The 17,672-nt window shown below is 42.7% G+C and overlaps 1 protein-coding gene across 4 annotated transcripts in view; it reads left to right on the forward strand.

The window, feature by feature from the left end:
- Positions 1-17,672, forward strand: part of SHROOM3 (shroom family member 3) — a 200,128-nt gene that overhangs the window by 143,609 nt on the left and 38,847 nt on the right. For all 4 annotated transcript variants that reach the window (XM_070756912.1, XM_070756913.1, XM_070756915.1 and 1 more), the window contains one exon: positions 17,399-17,530. In XM_070756912.1, the coding sequence (XP_070613013.1) occupies positions 17,399-17,530 (132 nt within the window). The remainder of the gene's footprint in view (positions 1-17,398; positions 17,531-17,672) is intronic.

Below are 17,672 nucleotides of genomic sequence, written 5' to 3' on the forward strand. Positions count from 1 at the left end.
GGCCCAATTTTTAAAGGCTTCATTAAATGTTGACCTCCGCAAAGTGGTATTGATCCGCTCCCCCATTACATCAATAGATAGTTCATAACTAGAAAGGAAACACACACCAACTCTCTGCGTTCACGTCTTAAGTGCACTGAAGAATAATCTACGTTGCTGTGCCCAGTGTGCAATAAATAATTCTCTATATTCTGATAAAATCCGAATTCTTCACATGGTAATTACTTTGAATTTGAGAAGACTCACATCTTCAAATAAGTAGGATGCTTGGCTGCATAGCTAGAGGTATAGCAAGCAGGAAGAGGGAGATTGTGATCCCGCTATAAAGAGCGCTGGTGGGAACCCATTTGGAAGACTGTGTCCACTTCTGGAGACCTCACCTACAAAAAGGTATGGATAGAATGGAACGGGTCCAAAGACGGGCTACAAAAACGGTGGAAGGTCTTAAGCATAAAACGTATCAGGGAAGACTTGATGAACTCCATCTGTATAGTCTGGAGGACAGAAGGAAAAGGGGGGACATGATCGAAACATTTAAATAGGTTAAAGCGTTAAATAAGGTCCAGGAGGGAAGTGTTTTTAATAGGAAAGTGAACACAAGAACAAGGGGACACAATCTGAAGTGAGTTGGGGGAAAGATCAAAAGCAACATGAGAAAATATTATTTTACTGAAAGAGAAGTAGATCCTTGGAACAAACCTCCAGCAGACGTGGTTGGTAAATCCACAGTAACTGAATTTAAACATGCCTGGGATAAACATAGATCCATCCTAAGATAAAATACAGGAAATAGTATAAGGGCAGACTAGATGGACCATGAGGTCTTTTTCTGTCGTCAGTCTTCTATGTTTCTATGTTTCTCACCATATTGGTGTGACACCTGAGTCTAGGGCAGTGATGGCAAACTTTTTCCCCCTCGGGAAACCGAAAGAGCATGGGCGTGCATTATCACGCATGCGCGATTGCCCACACCCATAATTCAATGCCTGGGGTGGGCGAAAACAGCCTCCCCCACCAACTATGAACAAAAAGGAGGATTTGTTGCAGTCGGCCCAGTACAAATTTAGAAGTAAATGATGGAGTGAGGAAGAGGAGGTGGTTATCCATTCACTTGCGTCTGACTCTTGGCAATTCTGTGGGCAAAGTCTCTTCGCATCTTCTGATCTTTCGTAGCTTTTTTTAAGTCGTTCTATGTTCTGGCTGTTATCAGCTTCGATGGTGTCCAGCCACCAGGTTCTTTGGTGGCCTGGTTTCCTTACGCTATCTTCCCGGCATAATTGTCATCTCCAGTGAATTGTCCCAACATGACATGACCAAAGGAAGTGACACAAGAGTTTCATGATTTGGCCTAATAGTGACATGTGTGGTGTTATGTGTTCCAGTTACTCCCTTGTAAGTCATCTTTGCTGTCCGAGGAATACGCAGGGGCCTTCAAGAGCATGCGCAGAAGCAAAGAAACTGACGAATATCGGCAAAATCTCCTGTGCGAGAGAGTCTTTGTGTGAGATTTTGCTTGCTGTGCATGTGCAGAATTGAAATCTCGCGCTGCCAGGCATGCGCAGCTGCGATAATCTTGGAGGGCGTACCAGTAATGGCCAGTAAGTGGAACCCTCGCCTGGTTGTCACCAAACCAGTCTTCCAGTTCTCTGTGTTGGGCAACCCCAAGAAATTGACATTACAGCGGTACCTCTACGTGACCAGGTTCTTAAGTAGAAACGTTTGTAAGAAGAAGCAATTTTCCCCATAGGAATCAATGTAAAAGAAAATAATGGGAGTGATTGGGGAAACCACAGGGAGGGTGGAGGCCCTGTTTCCTCCCAAGAGATTCCTAGAGAGGCCCCATGGAGGCTTCTCCCCACCTTTTCTGGCCATTTCCTCCCAGGAGATTCCTAGAGAGGCCTCACGGAGGCTTCTCCCCACCTTTTCTGGCCCTGTTTCCTCCCAGGAGATTCCTAGAGAGGCCCCACGAAGGCTTCTCCCCACCTTTTCCAGCCCTGTTTCCTCCCAGGAGATTCCTAGAAAGGCCCCACAGAGGCTTCTCCCTGCCTTTTCTGGCCCTGTTTCCTCCCAGGAGATTCCTAGAGAAGCCCCACGGAGGCTTCTCCTTGCCTTTTCTGGCCCTGTTTCCTCCCAGGAGATTCCTAGAGAGGCCCCACGGAGGCTTCTCCCCACCTTTTCCAGCCCTGTTTCCTCCCAGGACATTCCTAGAGAGGCCCCGCAAAGGCTTCTCCCCACCTTTTCTGGCCCTATTTCCTCCCAGGAGATTCCTAGAGAGGCCCCACAGAGGCTTCTCCCTGCCTTTTCCGACCCTATTTCCTCCCAGGAGATTCCTAGAGAGGCTTCACGGAGGGTCCTCCTTGCCCTTTTCTGGCCATTTCCTCCCAGGAAATTCCTAGAGAGGCCCCACGGAGGCTTCTCCCCACCTTTTCTGGCCCTGTTTCCTCCCAGGAGATTCCTAGAAAGGCCCCACAGAGGCTTCTCCCTGCCTTTTTTGGCCCTGTTTCCTCCCAGGAGATTCCTAGAGAAGCCCCACGGAGGCTTCTCCTTGCCTTTTCTGGCCCTGTTTCCTCCCAGGACATTCCTAGAGAGGCCCCGCGAAGGCTTCTCCCCACCTTTTCTGGCCCTGTTTCCTCCCAGGAGATTCCTAGAGAGGCCCCACAGAGGCTTCTCCCTGCCTTTTCCGACCCTATTTCCTCCCAGGAGATTCCTAGAGAGGCTTCACGGAGGGTCCTCCTTGCCTTTTCTGGCCCTGTTTCCTCCCAGGACATTCCTAGAAAGGCCCCCAGAGGCTTCTCCCTGCCTTTTCTGGCCCTGTTTCCTCCCAGGAGATTCCTAGAGAGGCCCCACGGAGGCTTCTCCCTGCCCTTTCCAGTTACAATTTCGGAGGCTCAGGTTTGTAAGTAGAAAATGGTTCTTGAGAAGAGGCAAAAAAATCTTGAACACCCGGTTCTTATCTAGAAAAGTTCCTAAGTAGAGGCCTTCTTAGGTAGAGGTACCACTGTATTCCAAAATTGCGTTGTTGCGTTCAGCCCCTCTTTTGTCCAGCTCCAAGAGCATCTTGGCTTTTCCGAAGGCTGATTTTGAAGCCATCCTAATAAAGACTGATTATGGGGAATTCTTAAAATTATTATTTATGGAGAAGAAGAGCCCTTTCCTGAATTCCATCGTGTTAATTTGCCTTTGCCCTTTCCGCACAATCCAATTAGCATTCCTTCGGGTCGTAATTTTAAAGTGGATTCCAATCCAGAGAAGCATGTGTTTTCAAAAACCTTTTATCTCCCAAATTATACCGAAGGCATTATCTGAGCGCACTCAACGTACGGGAAGGTCGTGATTAGTGTGAGTTCAAATACTGCCATAGTCAAATGGAGTGCAAATTGTAAATTGATACTAGGTCGCACTTAATGCAACCCATAATTCACTCGACACTTTTGCAAATGGGCATACAATTGGGGCTAGTCCATGCCCAGTTGCTAGTATTTATGCGTGCAAGATGGGGCCAGTTTATGTATGTTGTTTGATGGGATAGTTTGTTCAGGGTTTTTTATCATTGGTATTATTGGGTTTTTAGTGTTTTACTATTTATATTTGACTTCCTGCAACTTTGTATTGTATTATTGTTGTTGTGAGCTGCCCTGAGTCCCATTTACTTACTTGCTTGCTTGCTTGCTTGCTTGCTTGCTTGCTTGCTTGCTTGCTTGCTTGCTTGCTTGCTTGCTTGCTTACTTAAAGGAATCTTCAATCTGAGTATTGCATTGGCAGTTCTGTGTTAGCAAAAGCTTCAGAACAGAAGGATTTAGGGGTAGTGATTTCTGACAGTCTCAAAATGGGTGAGCAGTGTGGTTGGGCAGTAGGAAAAGCAAGTAGGATGCTTGGCTGCATAGCTAGAGGTATAACAAGCAGGAAGAGGGAGATTGTGATCCCCTTATATAGAGCGCTGGTGAGACCACATTTGGAATACTGTGTTCAGTTCTGGAGACCTCACCTACAAAAAGATATTGACAAAATTGAATGGGTCCAAAGACGGGCTACAAGAATGGTGGAAGGTCTTAAGCATAAAACGTATCAGGAAAGACTTCATGAACTCAATCTGTATAGTCTGGAGGACAGAAGGAAAAGGGGGGACATGATTGAAACATTTAAATATGTTAAAGGGTTAAATAAGGTTCAGGAGGGAAGTGTTTTTAATAGGAAAGTGAACACAAGAACAAGGGGACACAATCTGAAGTTAGTTGGGAGAAAGATCAAAAGCAACGTGAGAAAATATTATTTCACTGAAAGAGTAGTAGATCCTTGGAACAAACTTCTAGCAGACGTGGTTGGTAAATCCACAGTAACTGAATTTAAACATGCCTGGGATAAACATATATCCATTGTAAGATAAAATACAGGAAAAAGTATAAGGGCAGACTAGATGGACCATGAGGTCTTTTTCTGCCGTCAGTCTTCTATGTTCCTATGTTTCTATTTATTAGATTTGTATGCCGCCCCTCTCCATAGACTCGGGGCGCATAGATTGGGCAGCATAGAAGTTGAATAAATGAAATGAAATTAATTAAATTAGTGTAAAAATTAAGTCTACCACCTAGAAACCAGGAGACTGAGTTCATGTCCTGCCTTAGGCATGAAAGATGGCTGGGTGAGAATGGGCCAATCACCAGGAGATGGTGAGTTCCAGTCCCACCTTATGCGTGAAAGCAGGCTGGATAATTTTGGGCCAATCACCAGGAGACTGAGTTCTACTCCCGCCTTATGCGTGAAAGCAGGCTGGATAACTTTGGGCCAATCACCAGGAGATGGTGAGTTCTAGTCCCGCCTTATGCATGAAAGCAGGCTGGGTGACTTTGGGCCAATCACCAGGAGATGGTGAGTTCTAGTCCCGCCTTATGAGTGAAAGGCAGCAGAATGACAGTTTGCTCTTGTGGGAAAAAGGAAGAAATATTAAATATGTTTGTCACTTCTGGTTTATTTAAAAAAATAATTACGACAGGATAATTTTTTGTACAACTTTTTGTTCTTTTTGTAGGGTTTTTTTGGTGTTTTTTATTTTGTTTTTAAAGTTTATATACCAATTAAAAATATTTTTTTAAAAGAAAACCAATACAAGCTTAATGCAGTATTATGAATAAATGGAAAATATTTGTAGCTCAGGATTGAAATGAGGGGTCTTTGGTGCTTTCTAAGCAAGCTTGTTTTCCTGCAGATGTTTCATTATCCTAATTAGCTCTGATGATGTCACTTAGTTAGGTAATGAAACGTCTGCAAACTCAGACAGAACCAAGGACCCCTTAATGCCATGTCTTTGTTCACTACAATTAAATAATAATAATACAGTGATACCTTGCCTTACGAAGTTAATTGGTTCCGGGAAGAGGTTCGTAAGGTGAAAAGTTCGTAAGACGAAACAATGTTTCCCATAGGAATCAATGGAAAAGCAATTAATGCATGCAAGCCCAAAACTCACCGCTTTTGCCAGCCGAAGCGCCCGTTTTTGTGCTGCTGGGATTTCCCTGAGGCTCCCCTCCATGGGAAACCCCACCTCCGGACTTCTGTGTTTTTGCAATGCTCCGATTTCGCTGAGGCTCCTCTTGCTGGGAAACCCCACCTCTGGACTTCCGTTGCCAGTGAATCACCCATTTTGCGCTGCTGGGATTCCCCTGAACATCGCAAAAACACGGAGGTCCGGAGATGGGGTTTCCCATGGAGGGGACCCTCAGGAGAATCCCAGCAGCACAAAAACGGGCGCTTCGCTGGCAACGGAAGTCCAGAGCTAGGGTTTCCCAGCGAGGGGAGCGTTCGGCTGGCAACGGAGGTCTGGAAGTGGGGCATCCCAGCGGCAGCGGCGGCTTGGGTTTGTAAGGTTAAAATAGAAGAAGAGGCAAAAAAATCTTAAACCCTGGGTTCGTATCTAGAAAAGTTCGTATGATGAGCGGTTCGTAAGACGAGGTATCACTGCAATTCTTTTTTTATCCTTTACTGTAAATAAATAATATTCATATTAAAACTTTCGTTTCTTGATTGTTTGTAGCTAATTTCTGTCGAACTGCCACCAATTCCCACATTTTTCACAGAAATATCATTTCAAAAAAATATTGAATTTAAATAATACTTTGTGGGCTTCATTTTGACCACGCAAAACAAGACCCACACCTGTATTGCGTATGAGCATGTCTTTTCTTGATCCCTGCCTCCTTATAGAATGTGGTCTCAGCAGAAACATTGCGAGCTAACAATTGTTTCTGCTCCAGATTTTTATAATTATAGGACTGGCTGGAAAAATGAGTTGGGTTTTTTTCCCCTCCACAGATGTCATTTTCGTGTTTATTCATGCATGGGATTCAGTCAGCTCTAAAGTATCGGAGCTCTTTTAGAAAAAAGTAAGAATGAGTATTTTTTGTGGATCGAAGTCCAGTTCTCGCACTCTTTCAATACCATGTTACTAACTTGACAGCTGGAGTGGCTCCCTTAGTATCTATGCAATGTGGAGCCACATTCACTTAGCGACGGAAAATTTGGGCTCAATTGCAGTCCTACGTCGAGGACTACTTGGACTCTTATGTTCATTCTGATGAAGAGTTGAGGTAATCCATGGTAAAGAAGTTTCTTTTTAAAAAATATATATTTTTATTGGTTTTGCACATTTATATATAACATAAAACAAACATAAAACAGTGCACAGTGCATGTGCCCATCACCCGACTGACAATACCCACCACCACCAATTAGGGGGGTTCAAATATTTACTAGTTTATGTTCTTTTATTTCCTTAGCTCTAGATTTGTTTACTACTCAAAGAGTGATTGGAGTTTATTTTTCGCATTTTCGTCACAAATTCTACTCAACATATAATCTTTCACCTTATTCCATCGTACCATCAGCTTCTCCAATTTGTTTTCATCAAAATTGTTTAATCTTATTTCCATGATTTCAAAGTGAATGTGATCCACCATGTATCAGTACCAATTCTGTAATGTCCATTTTATAGACTCTTTCCAACCCAGTACCACTACCGCTTGAGCGCTTTCCAGTGCTGCAGTTTTTATTTCTTTGAAGTCTCTTAATTCTCTTTGTTTAACTAATAACGCCATTTCTTTTGTAATTATCCACTTAATATTTAACATTTGATTTATTTCATTCTGCCTTCCAAAATTTCTGAACTTCATCACACTCCCAGAACATATGCATAAAGATTCCTTTCTTTTGGCAACCATGCCAACAATTACCTTTTCCTTTCCTCATATAGTAAAGAAGTTTCGATTGATTATGTGTCCTCAAGGTATGGTTGATTCAGCGACCACACAGAGAGATGTCTTCTATGTTCTCCACGTTGGTCTGTCACTGGTCTTGCCATCCTTCCAACTGTACATTCATCATCGCGGTAGCTGAGTCCATCTCTCTTTCGGCTCTTGTCTTCCCTCCTATCCTTCTCCACATTAGAGCCCAAATATAAATTATTTCAAGCCATTGATGCAGAAAGAGTAAGAAACCAGATAGTGAGATTATATCTGGATGCCCCCAGGAATTTTTTCAGGGGGCTTTATTAATAGTCATTTTTCATCTTGAGCCGTTCTCTTCCAGTATGACCGCAACCTTATATAAAGAGGTAGGTAGATAGTTTATATTCTCAGCATAGCAGATGTAGCTGGGTATAATAATCCTTCGAACGAAATAAATAAAAATAAGAGATGTGCAAATTCAATGCCTATATATTAGGCCATTCTTCCTGGAGAAGCCAATCCTTCTGCTTATGTTTAGATTGTTGGCATGTACGGCATGTCGATGGGGTGTAATGGCTCAGCAGTTAAAGGTGCTGAGCTTGTCTGCTGGAGGGCTGAGGGGAAGGGTTTGAGACCTGAGCGCTGCGTGATGGGGTGAGCTTTCTTTTCTTGCTCCAGCTCCTGCCCAACTAGCAATTCAGAGAGAGGCGGCATACAAATAAAATTAAAATTAAAATAAAATATAAAATAAAATAAAATAAATTCAAAAACATTCGGTGGTAGGAAAAGCAAGTAGAATGCTTGGCTGCATAGCTAGAGGTATAACAAGCAGGAAGAGGGAGATTGTGATCCCACTGTACAGAGTGCTGGTGAGACCCCATTTGGAATACTGTGTTCAGTTCTGGAGACCTCACCTACAAAAAGATATTGACAAAATTGAACGGGTCCAAAGACGGGCTACAAGAATGGTGGAAGGTCTTAAGCATAAAACGTATCAGGAAAGACTTCATGAACTCAATCTGTATAGTCTGGAGGACAGAAGGAAAAGGGGGGACATGATCGAAACATTTAAATATGTTAAAGGGTTAAATAAGGTTCAGGAGGGAAGTGTTTTTAATAGGAAAGTGAACACAAGAACAAGGGGACACAATCTGAAGTCAGTTGGGGGAAAGATCAAAAGCAACATGAGAAAATATTATTTTACTGAAAGAGTAGTAGATCCTTGGAACAAACTTCCAGTAGATGTGGTTAGTAAATCCACATTTTTTATTATTATTATTATTATTATTATTATTATTATTATTATTATTATCATTATCATTATCATTATCATTATTATTAATTAGATTTGTATGCCGCCCCTCTCCGCAGACTCGGATAATCTATATAATCAATACATTTGTTTGAGTTTATTTGGATTTCATGGATTCATTCCTGAACTTTCTCTGCTCAGAAATGTGGCGGGAGAATTTAATCTGATCATTATCAGAAGTAGCAGTAAAAAAAAAACCACAGCTGCAAGGATCTAAGCACTATTGATCCCTGCACTTATTGCATCGGCGGTAACCTTGGCCGTTAATTTTCTCCGTGGTCTCCGCTGCCCAGAACCTTATGGCAGTTTTTTAAATTGGAGGAAACTGGGATTTATGGAGCACCTCTCAGCTCTTTTTCCTCTTGTATGTTTTCCTGAGGTAATTTTTTTTTTAATCCATGCTATTTATTTGTCTGGTTATTCTTTGTCTCACTTCCAATTCAGTCATAGGGCAGAATGAAAGACTGCAAACTGAGGCTTTTTAAAAAAATCCCCATCCTTTCTCTTGTGTTCCTTTTTTCTCTCTCTCTCTAAAACAGACGTCTCTTCTTCAACGCACTAGGCCAGGTGTCTCTATGGCCCCTTTGCAGTCTTCTAGAGTTTTCCATGACTTTTGTCTGCAGAGAGGGCGGTGGGATGAAGAGCAGGTGCGAGTTCTCAATTCCTACGGACCGCAAGACCTCCTGGCTGGAGTTCAAGGCACGTATAGAGTAGAGTAGAATAGAATAGAATAGAATTCTTTTATTGGCCAAGTGTGTATACACAAGGAATTTGTCTTGGTGCAGATGCTCGCAGAATAGAATGCAGAATAGAATAGAATAGAATAGAATGCAGAATGGAATAGAATATAGAATAGAATAGAAAAGAATAGGATAGAATAGAATACAGAATAGAAGAGGAGAATGCAGAATGCAGAATAGAATAGAATGCAGAATGGAATAGAATATAGAATAGAATAGAAAAGAAAAGGATAGAATAGAATACAGAAGAGAAGAGAAGAGAATGCAGAATAGAATAGAATAGAATATAGAACAGAATAGAATGCAGAATAGAATAGAATGCAGAATAGAATATAGAATAGAAAAGAATAGGAAAGAATAGAATGCAGAATAGAATAGAACAGAATAGAATGCAGAATAGAATATAGAATAGAAAAGAATAGGAAAGAATAGAATGCAGAATAGAATAGAACAGAATAGAATGCAGAATAGAATATAGAATAGAAAAGAAAAGAATAGGATAGAATAGAATGCAGAATAGAATAGAATATAGAATAGAAAAGTAGGATAGAAAAGAATAGGATAGAAAAGAATAGGAAAGAATAGAATGCATAATAGAATAGAATAGAATGCAGAATAGAATAGAATATAGAATAGAAAAGTAGGATAGAAAAGAATAGGATAGAAAAGAATAGGAAAGAATAGAATGCATAATAGAATAGAATAGAATGCAGAATAGGATAGGATAGAATAGAATAGAATTCTTTTATTGGCCAAGTGTGATTGGACACACAAGGAATTTGTCTTGGTGCAGATGCTCTCAGCGTACATGAAAGAAAATATAGATTTGTCAAGAATCGTGAGGCACAACACTTAATGATTGTCATAGGGGTCAAATAAGCAATAGAAGAAACAACCAATATTAATACAAATCTTAGGATACAAGCAACAAGTTACAGTCATATAATCCTAAGTGGGAGGAAAAGGAAAATTCTCTTAAGAATTTTGTTTGGAAAACATGTCAAAATAACATTCAAGCACAATGCTTAGGGCATCTTCGGAGAGGGGCGGCATACAAATCTAAGTAATAAAATAAATAAATAAAAATCTTAAAATGTATTAATTTTTTAAACGAAAAAAGCATTTAAAAATATATGTATTTTGTACTGTAAATCTGCTTCAAATCTCACAGAAAGACACTCACTCAACTGCAGAAATGTACTTGATTCGTTTTGGAACTACAGAGTTTTTGGTAAGATTTTTGCAAAACCGGGTCCTTTGGCCCAATAAATTGAGTTCTACATTCCTAGGATTTTCAAAAGCGTAGATGCGGTAGATACCAGAAGTTCTCTTGATGTTATTGCTTGAAAGCATTCTTTTAGCAAATTTCTGCTAAGCATGCAAGTTTTAATTACCCACCTTCTAATTACTCCTTTCATTGGTCTAATTGCTTGTAGCCCTGGCTTGAAGAATATCTATTGTTCAACATTCCAGCCAATTTTCTAAGTCAGGGAAAAGAAGAAGAACAGCACTTAAATACCGGTAAATGGCATTTGACAATTAAAAAACAGGTCTCTTCCCCCTTCTTGCTCACCAGGAACTTCATCAGGACTTTCTCAAGAACTAAATCAGGATCCCTCAGGTCTTTTAAGTAAACAGAATAATTTCGAATAGAGTAAAAATTCCCCTTCCGGTAATTTCAAGTTGCTACCTCACTATTCTAAGTTGGGCTAAGTTAATTTTAAGCAGAAACAGACTTCTAGAAACCCAACTCATAGTTGACTGGAGAATTCTGGGAGTTGAAGTCCACAAGTCTTAAAGTTGCCAAGTTTGGGGAGCCCTCACTTGGATGATTGAGAATCTCTGTAGACACCTGCTGAACTGCTTCAAGAAGAGATCCTTGGCTTCTAGGTTACATAGCCAACCTTGGTAATTTTTAAGACTCATGGACTTCAACTCCCAGAATTCCTGATGTCTGACTGAGGAATTCTGGGAGTTGAAGTCCACAAGTCTTAAAACTGTTAAAGTTCCAGCATGTCTGGTTGAGGAATTCTGGGAGTTGAAGTCCACAAGTCTTAAAGCTGCCAAGGTTGGAGAACCCTGTCATAAAACACCTCACTGGAAGGACTGGCACAGTATTTTGGATAGAGATCCCTGCCTCACATTAATATTATATCACACTAATCCTTGCAAAACTCCTGCACGGAGCTGGGAAACAGGGATGTGTGTTCATACGTGGACATCTCGGCCTTTCTCCATGGGTTATAGGAGATTATCCCTTTCTATCCTCTCAATGCCTTGTGAAGTAGATTAGGCTTATACGTGCTGAAAGGTGTTCATTTTCAATTTTAAAGCGCAGCAGAAAATAATGCCAGTCTCTTGTGGTCCAAGCTAAGTTCCCATGCTTTCATTATGGAGATAATAAATATTTAGTTAGTTAGTTAGTTAGTTAGTTAGTTAGTTAGTTAGTTAGTCCAATGCACAATAATACACAACGAAGGTTATAGAGGATATAGTAGAGAAGAAATACGAGATATAGGAGAGACTATAGGACAGGTGACGGAAGGCACTCTAGTGTGCTTATGTACACCCCTTACTGACCTCTTAGGAATCTGGAGAGGTCAACCGTGGATAGTCTAAGGGTAAAATGTTGGGGGTTAGGGCATAGTTCCCTCTAAGCTGAGCAGTGAGCAATCGCTCACTTAAAAATCATCATCAACTCAGAGTTTTCCAAACCTGCCCAGAAGCCGAGAGGGAAAGAGTGAGAGGGAAGGAGAGAGAGAGGAAGAGAGAGAAACAGATAGAAAAAAGAGAGGAAGGAAAAGAGAAAGAAAAAGAATGGGAGTAAGGAAGAGAGAAAGAAAATCAAAATCTAGTTTGAAACTAGCTCAACTATTTAAGTGGCATTTTGATATTGATAGAGTTGCCCTATTATGAGCTCACTGTTATAGACACACAGTACAGGATTTTATTTTGAAATTCTCTGAGGCAAAACAGGATGGTTTTTTTGTTTGTTTGTTTGTTTGTTGTTTGTTTGTTTATTTATTTATTTATTATTTCTGTGCCGCCCAGTCCCAAAGTGACTGCCGCTCAGACACTATACTTTTCCACCCACCCCCCCAAAAAATTAGAGGGAACACTGGGTTAGGGGATGATACTACAGAGTCCAGTAATGAGTTCCACGCTTCGACAACCCGATTACTAAAGTCGTATTTGTTACAGTCAAGTTTGGAGCGGTTAATATTAAGCTTGAATCTGTTGTGTGCTCTTGTGTTGTTGCGGTTGAAGCTGAAGTAGTCGCCGACAGGCAGGACATTGCAACATATGATCTTGTGGGCAATACTTTGATCATGTTTAAGGCGTCGTAGTTCTAAGCTTTCAAGACAAGTCTAGTTTCGTAGGGAATTCTGTTTCAAGTGGAGGAATTAGAGATTCCCAGGTCCCAGCCAACTCTTTGACTTCACCTTGGCTCTTCCAAGACCCTAAATCAGTGACGGGTGAACCTTTTTTCCCTCGGGTGCTGAAAAAGCGTGGGCGCGCACTATGGTGCATGTTCGAGTGCCCACACCCATAATTCAGTGCCTGGGGAGGACGAAAACAGTTCCCCACCGCCGAGACCCTCTGGAGGCTGGAAACGGCTTGTTTCCCAACTTCTGATGGGCCCAGTAGGCTCGTGTTTTGCCCTCCTCAGGCTCCAAAGCCTTCCTTGGAGCCCTCCCTCATCCTCCTGGAGGCTCTCTGGAAGCCAAAAATAGTTATAGTTATAGTTATAGTTTATTAGATTTGTATGCCGCCCCTCTCTGAAGACTCGGGGCGGCTCACAACATAATAGTGATACAATACATTACAAATCTAATAGTAAAAGTTAAACCAGTTTTAAAACATTAATACATATTAAAATCCCTAAATATACAATCATACATATTCAACCTAATTCATCATAGAGTGAGGCTGAAAACATCATTTAAAAAAGGGGGGGAGGTGGTAATTATCCCCATGCCTGGCGGCAAGCATTTTACGGAAGGCGAGGAGGGTGGGGGATATTCGAATCTCTGGAGGGAGTTGGTTCCAGAGGGTCGGGGCCGCCACAGAGAAGGCTCTTCCCCATGGGTCCTGGCAGATGACATTGTTTTGTTGACGGGACCCGGAGAAGGCCAACTCTGTGGGACCTAAACGGTTGCAGGGATTTGTGCGGCAGAAGGCGGTCTCGGAGATATTCTGGTCAGGTGCCATGAAGGGCTTTATAGGTCATAACCAACACTTTGAATTGTGACCAGAAACTGATCGGCAACCAATGCAGACTGCGGAGTGTTGGTGTGACATGGGCATATTTAGGGAAGCCCATGATTGCTCTCGCAGCTGCAGTTTGCACGATCTGAAGTCTTTGGTGTTCTCCAAGCTTGGTGAGTTTTCTCACAAACATTTTATTACCAGATTAGGTAACATCATCAATGTTAGGTGGCTTTCATCACTTTTCATTGTTACCTATTGAAATTCCTAGAGAGGCCCCACGGAGGCTTCTCCCCGCCTTTTCCGGCCCTGTTTCCTCCCAGGAGATTCCTAGGGAGGCCCCACGGAGGCTTCTCCCTGCCTTTTCCAGTTACAGTTTCGGAGGCTCGGAGGGTCGTAAGTGGAAAAAGGTTCTTGAGAAGAGGCAAAAAAAAATCTTGAACACCCGGTTCTTATCTAGAAAAGTTTGTAAGTAGAGGCGTTTGTAGGTAGAGGCACCACTGTAATTGTTTTTTCTGCAGTTCTGATTCTCCTCTGAAGTCTGTGTCGGTCCTGTTGGGTTGCAGAACCAAATCAGACAGTTATAGAGGTGTAGATGACAGACTCAATGATTTATTCATTCATTTATTTATTTATTTATTTATTTATTTATTTATTATTTAGATTTGTATGCCGCCCCTCTCCGCAGACTCGGGGCGGCTCACAACAAAATACGGCACATCATAACAAATCCAAATAGCTTTAAAAACATTTAGAAATATTTAAAAGGAACCCCATTTACTAGCAAACACACACACAAACATACCATGTATAAATTAAACATGCCCGGGGGAGGTGTTTCAGTTCCCCCATGCCTGACGGCAAAGGTGGGTTTTAAGGAGTTTATGGAAGGCAGGGAGAGTAGGGGCAGTCCTAATCTCTGGGGGGAGTTGGTTCCAGAGAGTCGGGGCCGCCACAGAGAAGGCTCTTCCCCTGGGGCCCACCAACCGACATTGATTCCTCTGTAGAACTGTTATCAGCAGCTCCTTGGGCAGTTTGAGCTTCCTGAGCTGGTGTAGAAAGAACAGTCTTTGTTGGGTTGGGATTTAGAGGACCAGGTCAGCAGGTGACGGACGGAGTGCAAGAATATTATTCAGATGTTGAAATTGAAGGGGAAAGTATTCTTGTATGTCCCCCGTCAGGCTTTGGGGGTAAGCAATGCAGGGGCTTAGCATTCTTGCAACAAGGGGGAGGACTAAGCGGCTGGCGAATACCCAGAGTAGAGCTGTCCTTCACGGTAATGGAATCTCAACCATCCAAACTATCTTAAGCTCTCAACCCACCAAATATACAACATGCTCTCCCACCACCACCACCTCCATCCAGACTTGACAGCAGGAGAAGTTTAAAACATTTTCCTTTCTTAACCAAATTCGTTTTCTTCTTTCTCCAAGAAAGTTGGATTCTTTAAAAGAGTTCCCTCTTTAGTTGATGTTTCTGTGGGTAAAATAATTAATATTCCACTAATTTATTTATTGGATTTGTATGCTGCCCCTCTCCGGAGACTCGGAGCGGCTAACAGCAACAATAAAACAGTGTACAATAGTAGTCTAATACTAAAAATGATTAAAAAACCCATTAATATAAAAACCAAACATACATACATACATGCCATGCAAAGAATTGTAAAGGCCTAGTGGGAAAGAGGATCTCAATTCCCCCATGCCTGACGGCAGAGGTGGGTTTTAAGTAGCTTACGAAAGGCAAGGAGGGTGGGGGCAATCCTAATCTCTGGGGGGAGTTGGTTCCAGAGGGCCGGGGCCGCCACAGAGAAGGCTCTTCCCCTGGGTTCCGCCAAGCGACATTGTTTAGTTGACGGGACCCGGCGAAGATCCACTCTGTGGGACCTAACTGGTCGCTGGGATTCGTGCAGCAGAAGGCGGTCCCTGAGGTAATCTGGTCCGGTGCCATGAGGGGCTTTATAGGTCATAATCAACACTTTGAATTGTGATCGGAAACTGATCAGCAACCAATGCAGACTGCAGAGTGTTGGTGTAACATGGGCATATTTGGGGAAGCCCATGATTGCTCTCGCAGCTGCATTCTGCACGATCTGAAGTTTCCGAACATTTTTCAAAGGTAGCCCCATGTAGAGAACGTTACAGTAGTTGAGCCTCGAGGTGATGACCTAAGTATAGTCCATAAAATCATCTACTACTACTTCCTACCTATCAATGACTACTTCAGCTTCAACCACAACAGCATACAAGCACGCAACAGATACAAACTTAAAGTAAACCGCTCTAAACTTGACTGCAGGAAATACGACTTTAGTAATCGAGTAGTTGATGCATTGAACTCACTACTGGTCTCTGTAGTATCATCACCTAACCCTCAAAGCTTTACCCTTAGATTATCCACTGTTGACCTCTCCCGATTCCTAAGAGGTCAGTAAGGGGCGTGCATAAGTGCACCAGCGTGCCTTCCGTCCCCTGTCCTAATGTTTCTCTTTCACTAGTATCATAGAATAGAGTAGAATTCTTTATTGGCACAAAAGGAGCTGGGGAATCCCACGAAGAGATTCTGGGGGTGGAGCTTTGATGTCACGTATACCGGCAGGTTGCTAAGGACACCAAGGTGATCACTTCCTGGATTCCGGGGGCAATTCAACACTTCCCTCCTGAACCTCATTTAACCCTTTAATACATTTAAATGTTTCGATCATGTCCCCCCTTTTCCTTCTGTTCTCCAGACTACACAGATGGAGTTCATTAAGTCTTTCCTGATCAGTTTTATGCTTAAGACCTTCCACCATTTTTGTAGCCTGTCTTTAGACCCGTTCAATTTGACCAGTATCTTTTTGTAGGTGAGGTCTCCAGAACCGAACACAGTACCCCAAATGTGGTCTCACCAGCGCTCTATATAGCGGGATCACAATCTCTCTTGCAGGGGGTCTAACAGTGGATCTGTGGTGGTTTTCAAGTGGGACATCACTAGCCTTTCAAAGGTTTTCATAACTACAGATGTTAGAGCAACTGGTCTGTCGTCATTCAGTTCCTTGATGGAGGGCTTCTTTGGCACTGGGATGATAGTCGAGCGTTTGAAGCAGGAAGGAACGTAGCACAACTCTAGTGATTTGTTGAAGATTTGGGTGAAGATGGGGGCCAATTGGTCAGCACAGACTTTTAAGCAAGTAGGAGTCTGGGCCTGGTGCTTTTCCAGGCTTCTGTCTGTGAAATAGATCTTTCTATTAGCAAAATACAGTGATACCTTGTCTTACGAACTTAATTGGTTCCGGGACGAGGTTCTTAAGGTGAAAAGTTTGTAAGACGAAACAATGTTTCCCAATGGAATAGCAATTAATTCGTGCAAGCCCAAAATTCACCCCTTTTGCCAGCCGAAGCGCCTGTTTTTGCACTGCTGGGATTCTCCTGAGGCTCCCCTTCATGGGAAACCCCACCTCCGGACTTCTGTGTTTTTGCGATGCTGCAGGGGAATCCCAGCAGGAGAATCCCAGCAGGGGAATCCCAGCATCGCAAACACGAGTGCTTCACTGGCACTGCTTGGATTCCCCTGCTGGGATTCTCCTGCAGCATCACAAAAACCCCGAAATCTGGAGGTGGGGTTTCCCATGGAGGGGGAATCCCAGCAGGGGAATTCCAGCAGCACAAAAACGGGTGCTTCACTGGCAATGGAACTCCGGAGGTGGGACATCCCAGCGGCGGCGGTGGGTTTGTAAGGTGAAAATAGTTTGTAAGAAGAGGCAAAAAAATTTAAACCCCGGGTTTGTATCTCGAAAAGTTTGTATAGCGAGGCGTTTGTAAGATGAGGAATCACTGTACTTGAACTACACGAGCGTATTTGATTCAAAAGGGATGTTTGATCTTGATCGATGTATGAGCAGGGGTCTCAAAACTTCCCTTTTGCTTTTGGGCCTACAGAGATACCTTGGCAGCAGAAGGACATTCCGCGACCAACACCGCCCAGTCTCCCAGTTCGGAGGGTCTGAAGTCCGACTCACCATCTGGCAAAACATCGTGGTTGAATGAAGTCAAGCTGCGACTGAAGAACAGGTGAGCGCAGGTTAAATTCTGATCTCGGTTTATGCCAGGAGACAAAAGGGGAATCTCTTGTTTGTCTGATTTCACAAAAGAGGGAGATTGTGATCCCCTTATATAGAGCGCTGGTGAGACCACATTTGGAATACTGTGTTCA

Source organism: Erythrolamprus reginae, chromosome 7, assembly GCF_031021105.1.
Source record: "Erythrolamprus reginae isolate rEryReg1 chromosome 7, rEryReg1.hap1, whole genome shotgun sequence".
NCBI lineage: Eukaryota > Metazoa > Chordata > Lepidosauria > Squamata > Dipsadidae > Erythrolamprus > Erythrolamprus reginae.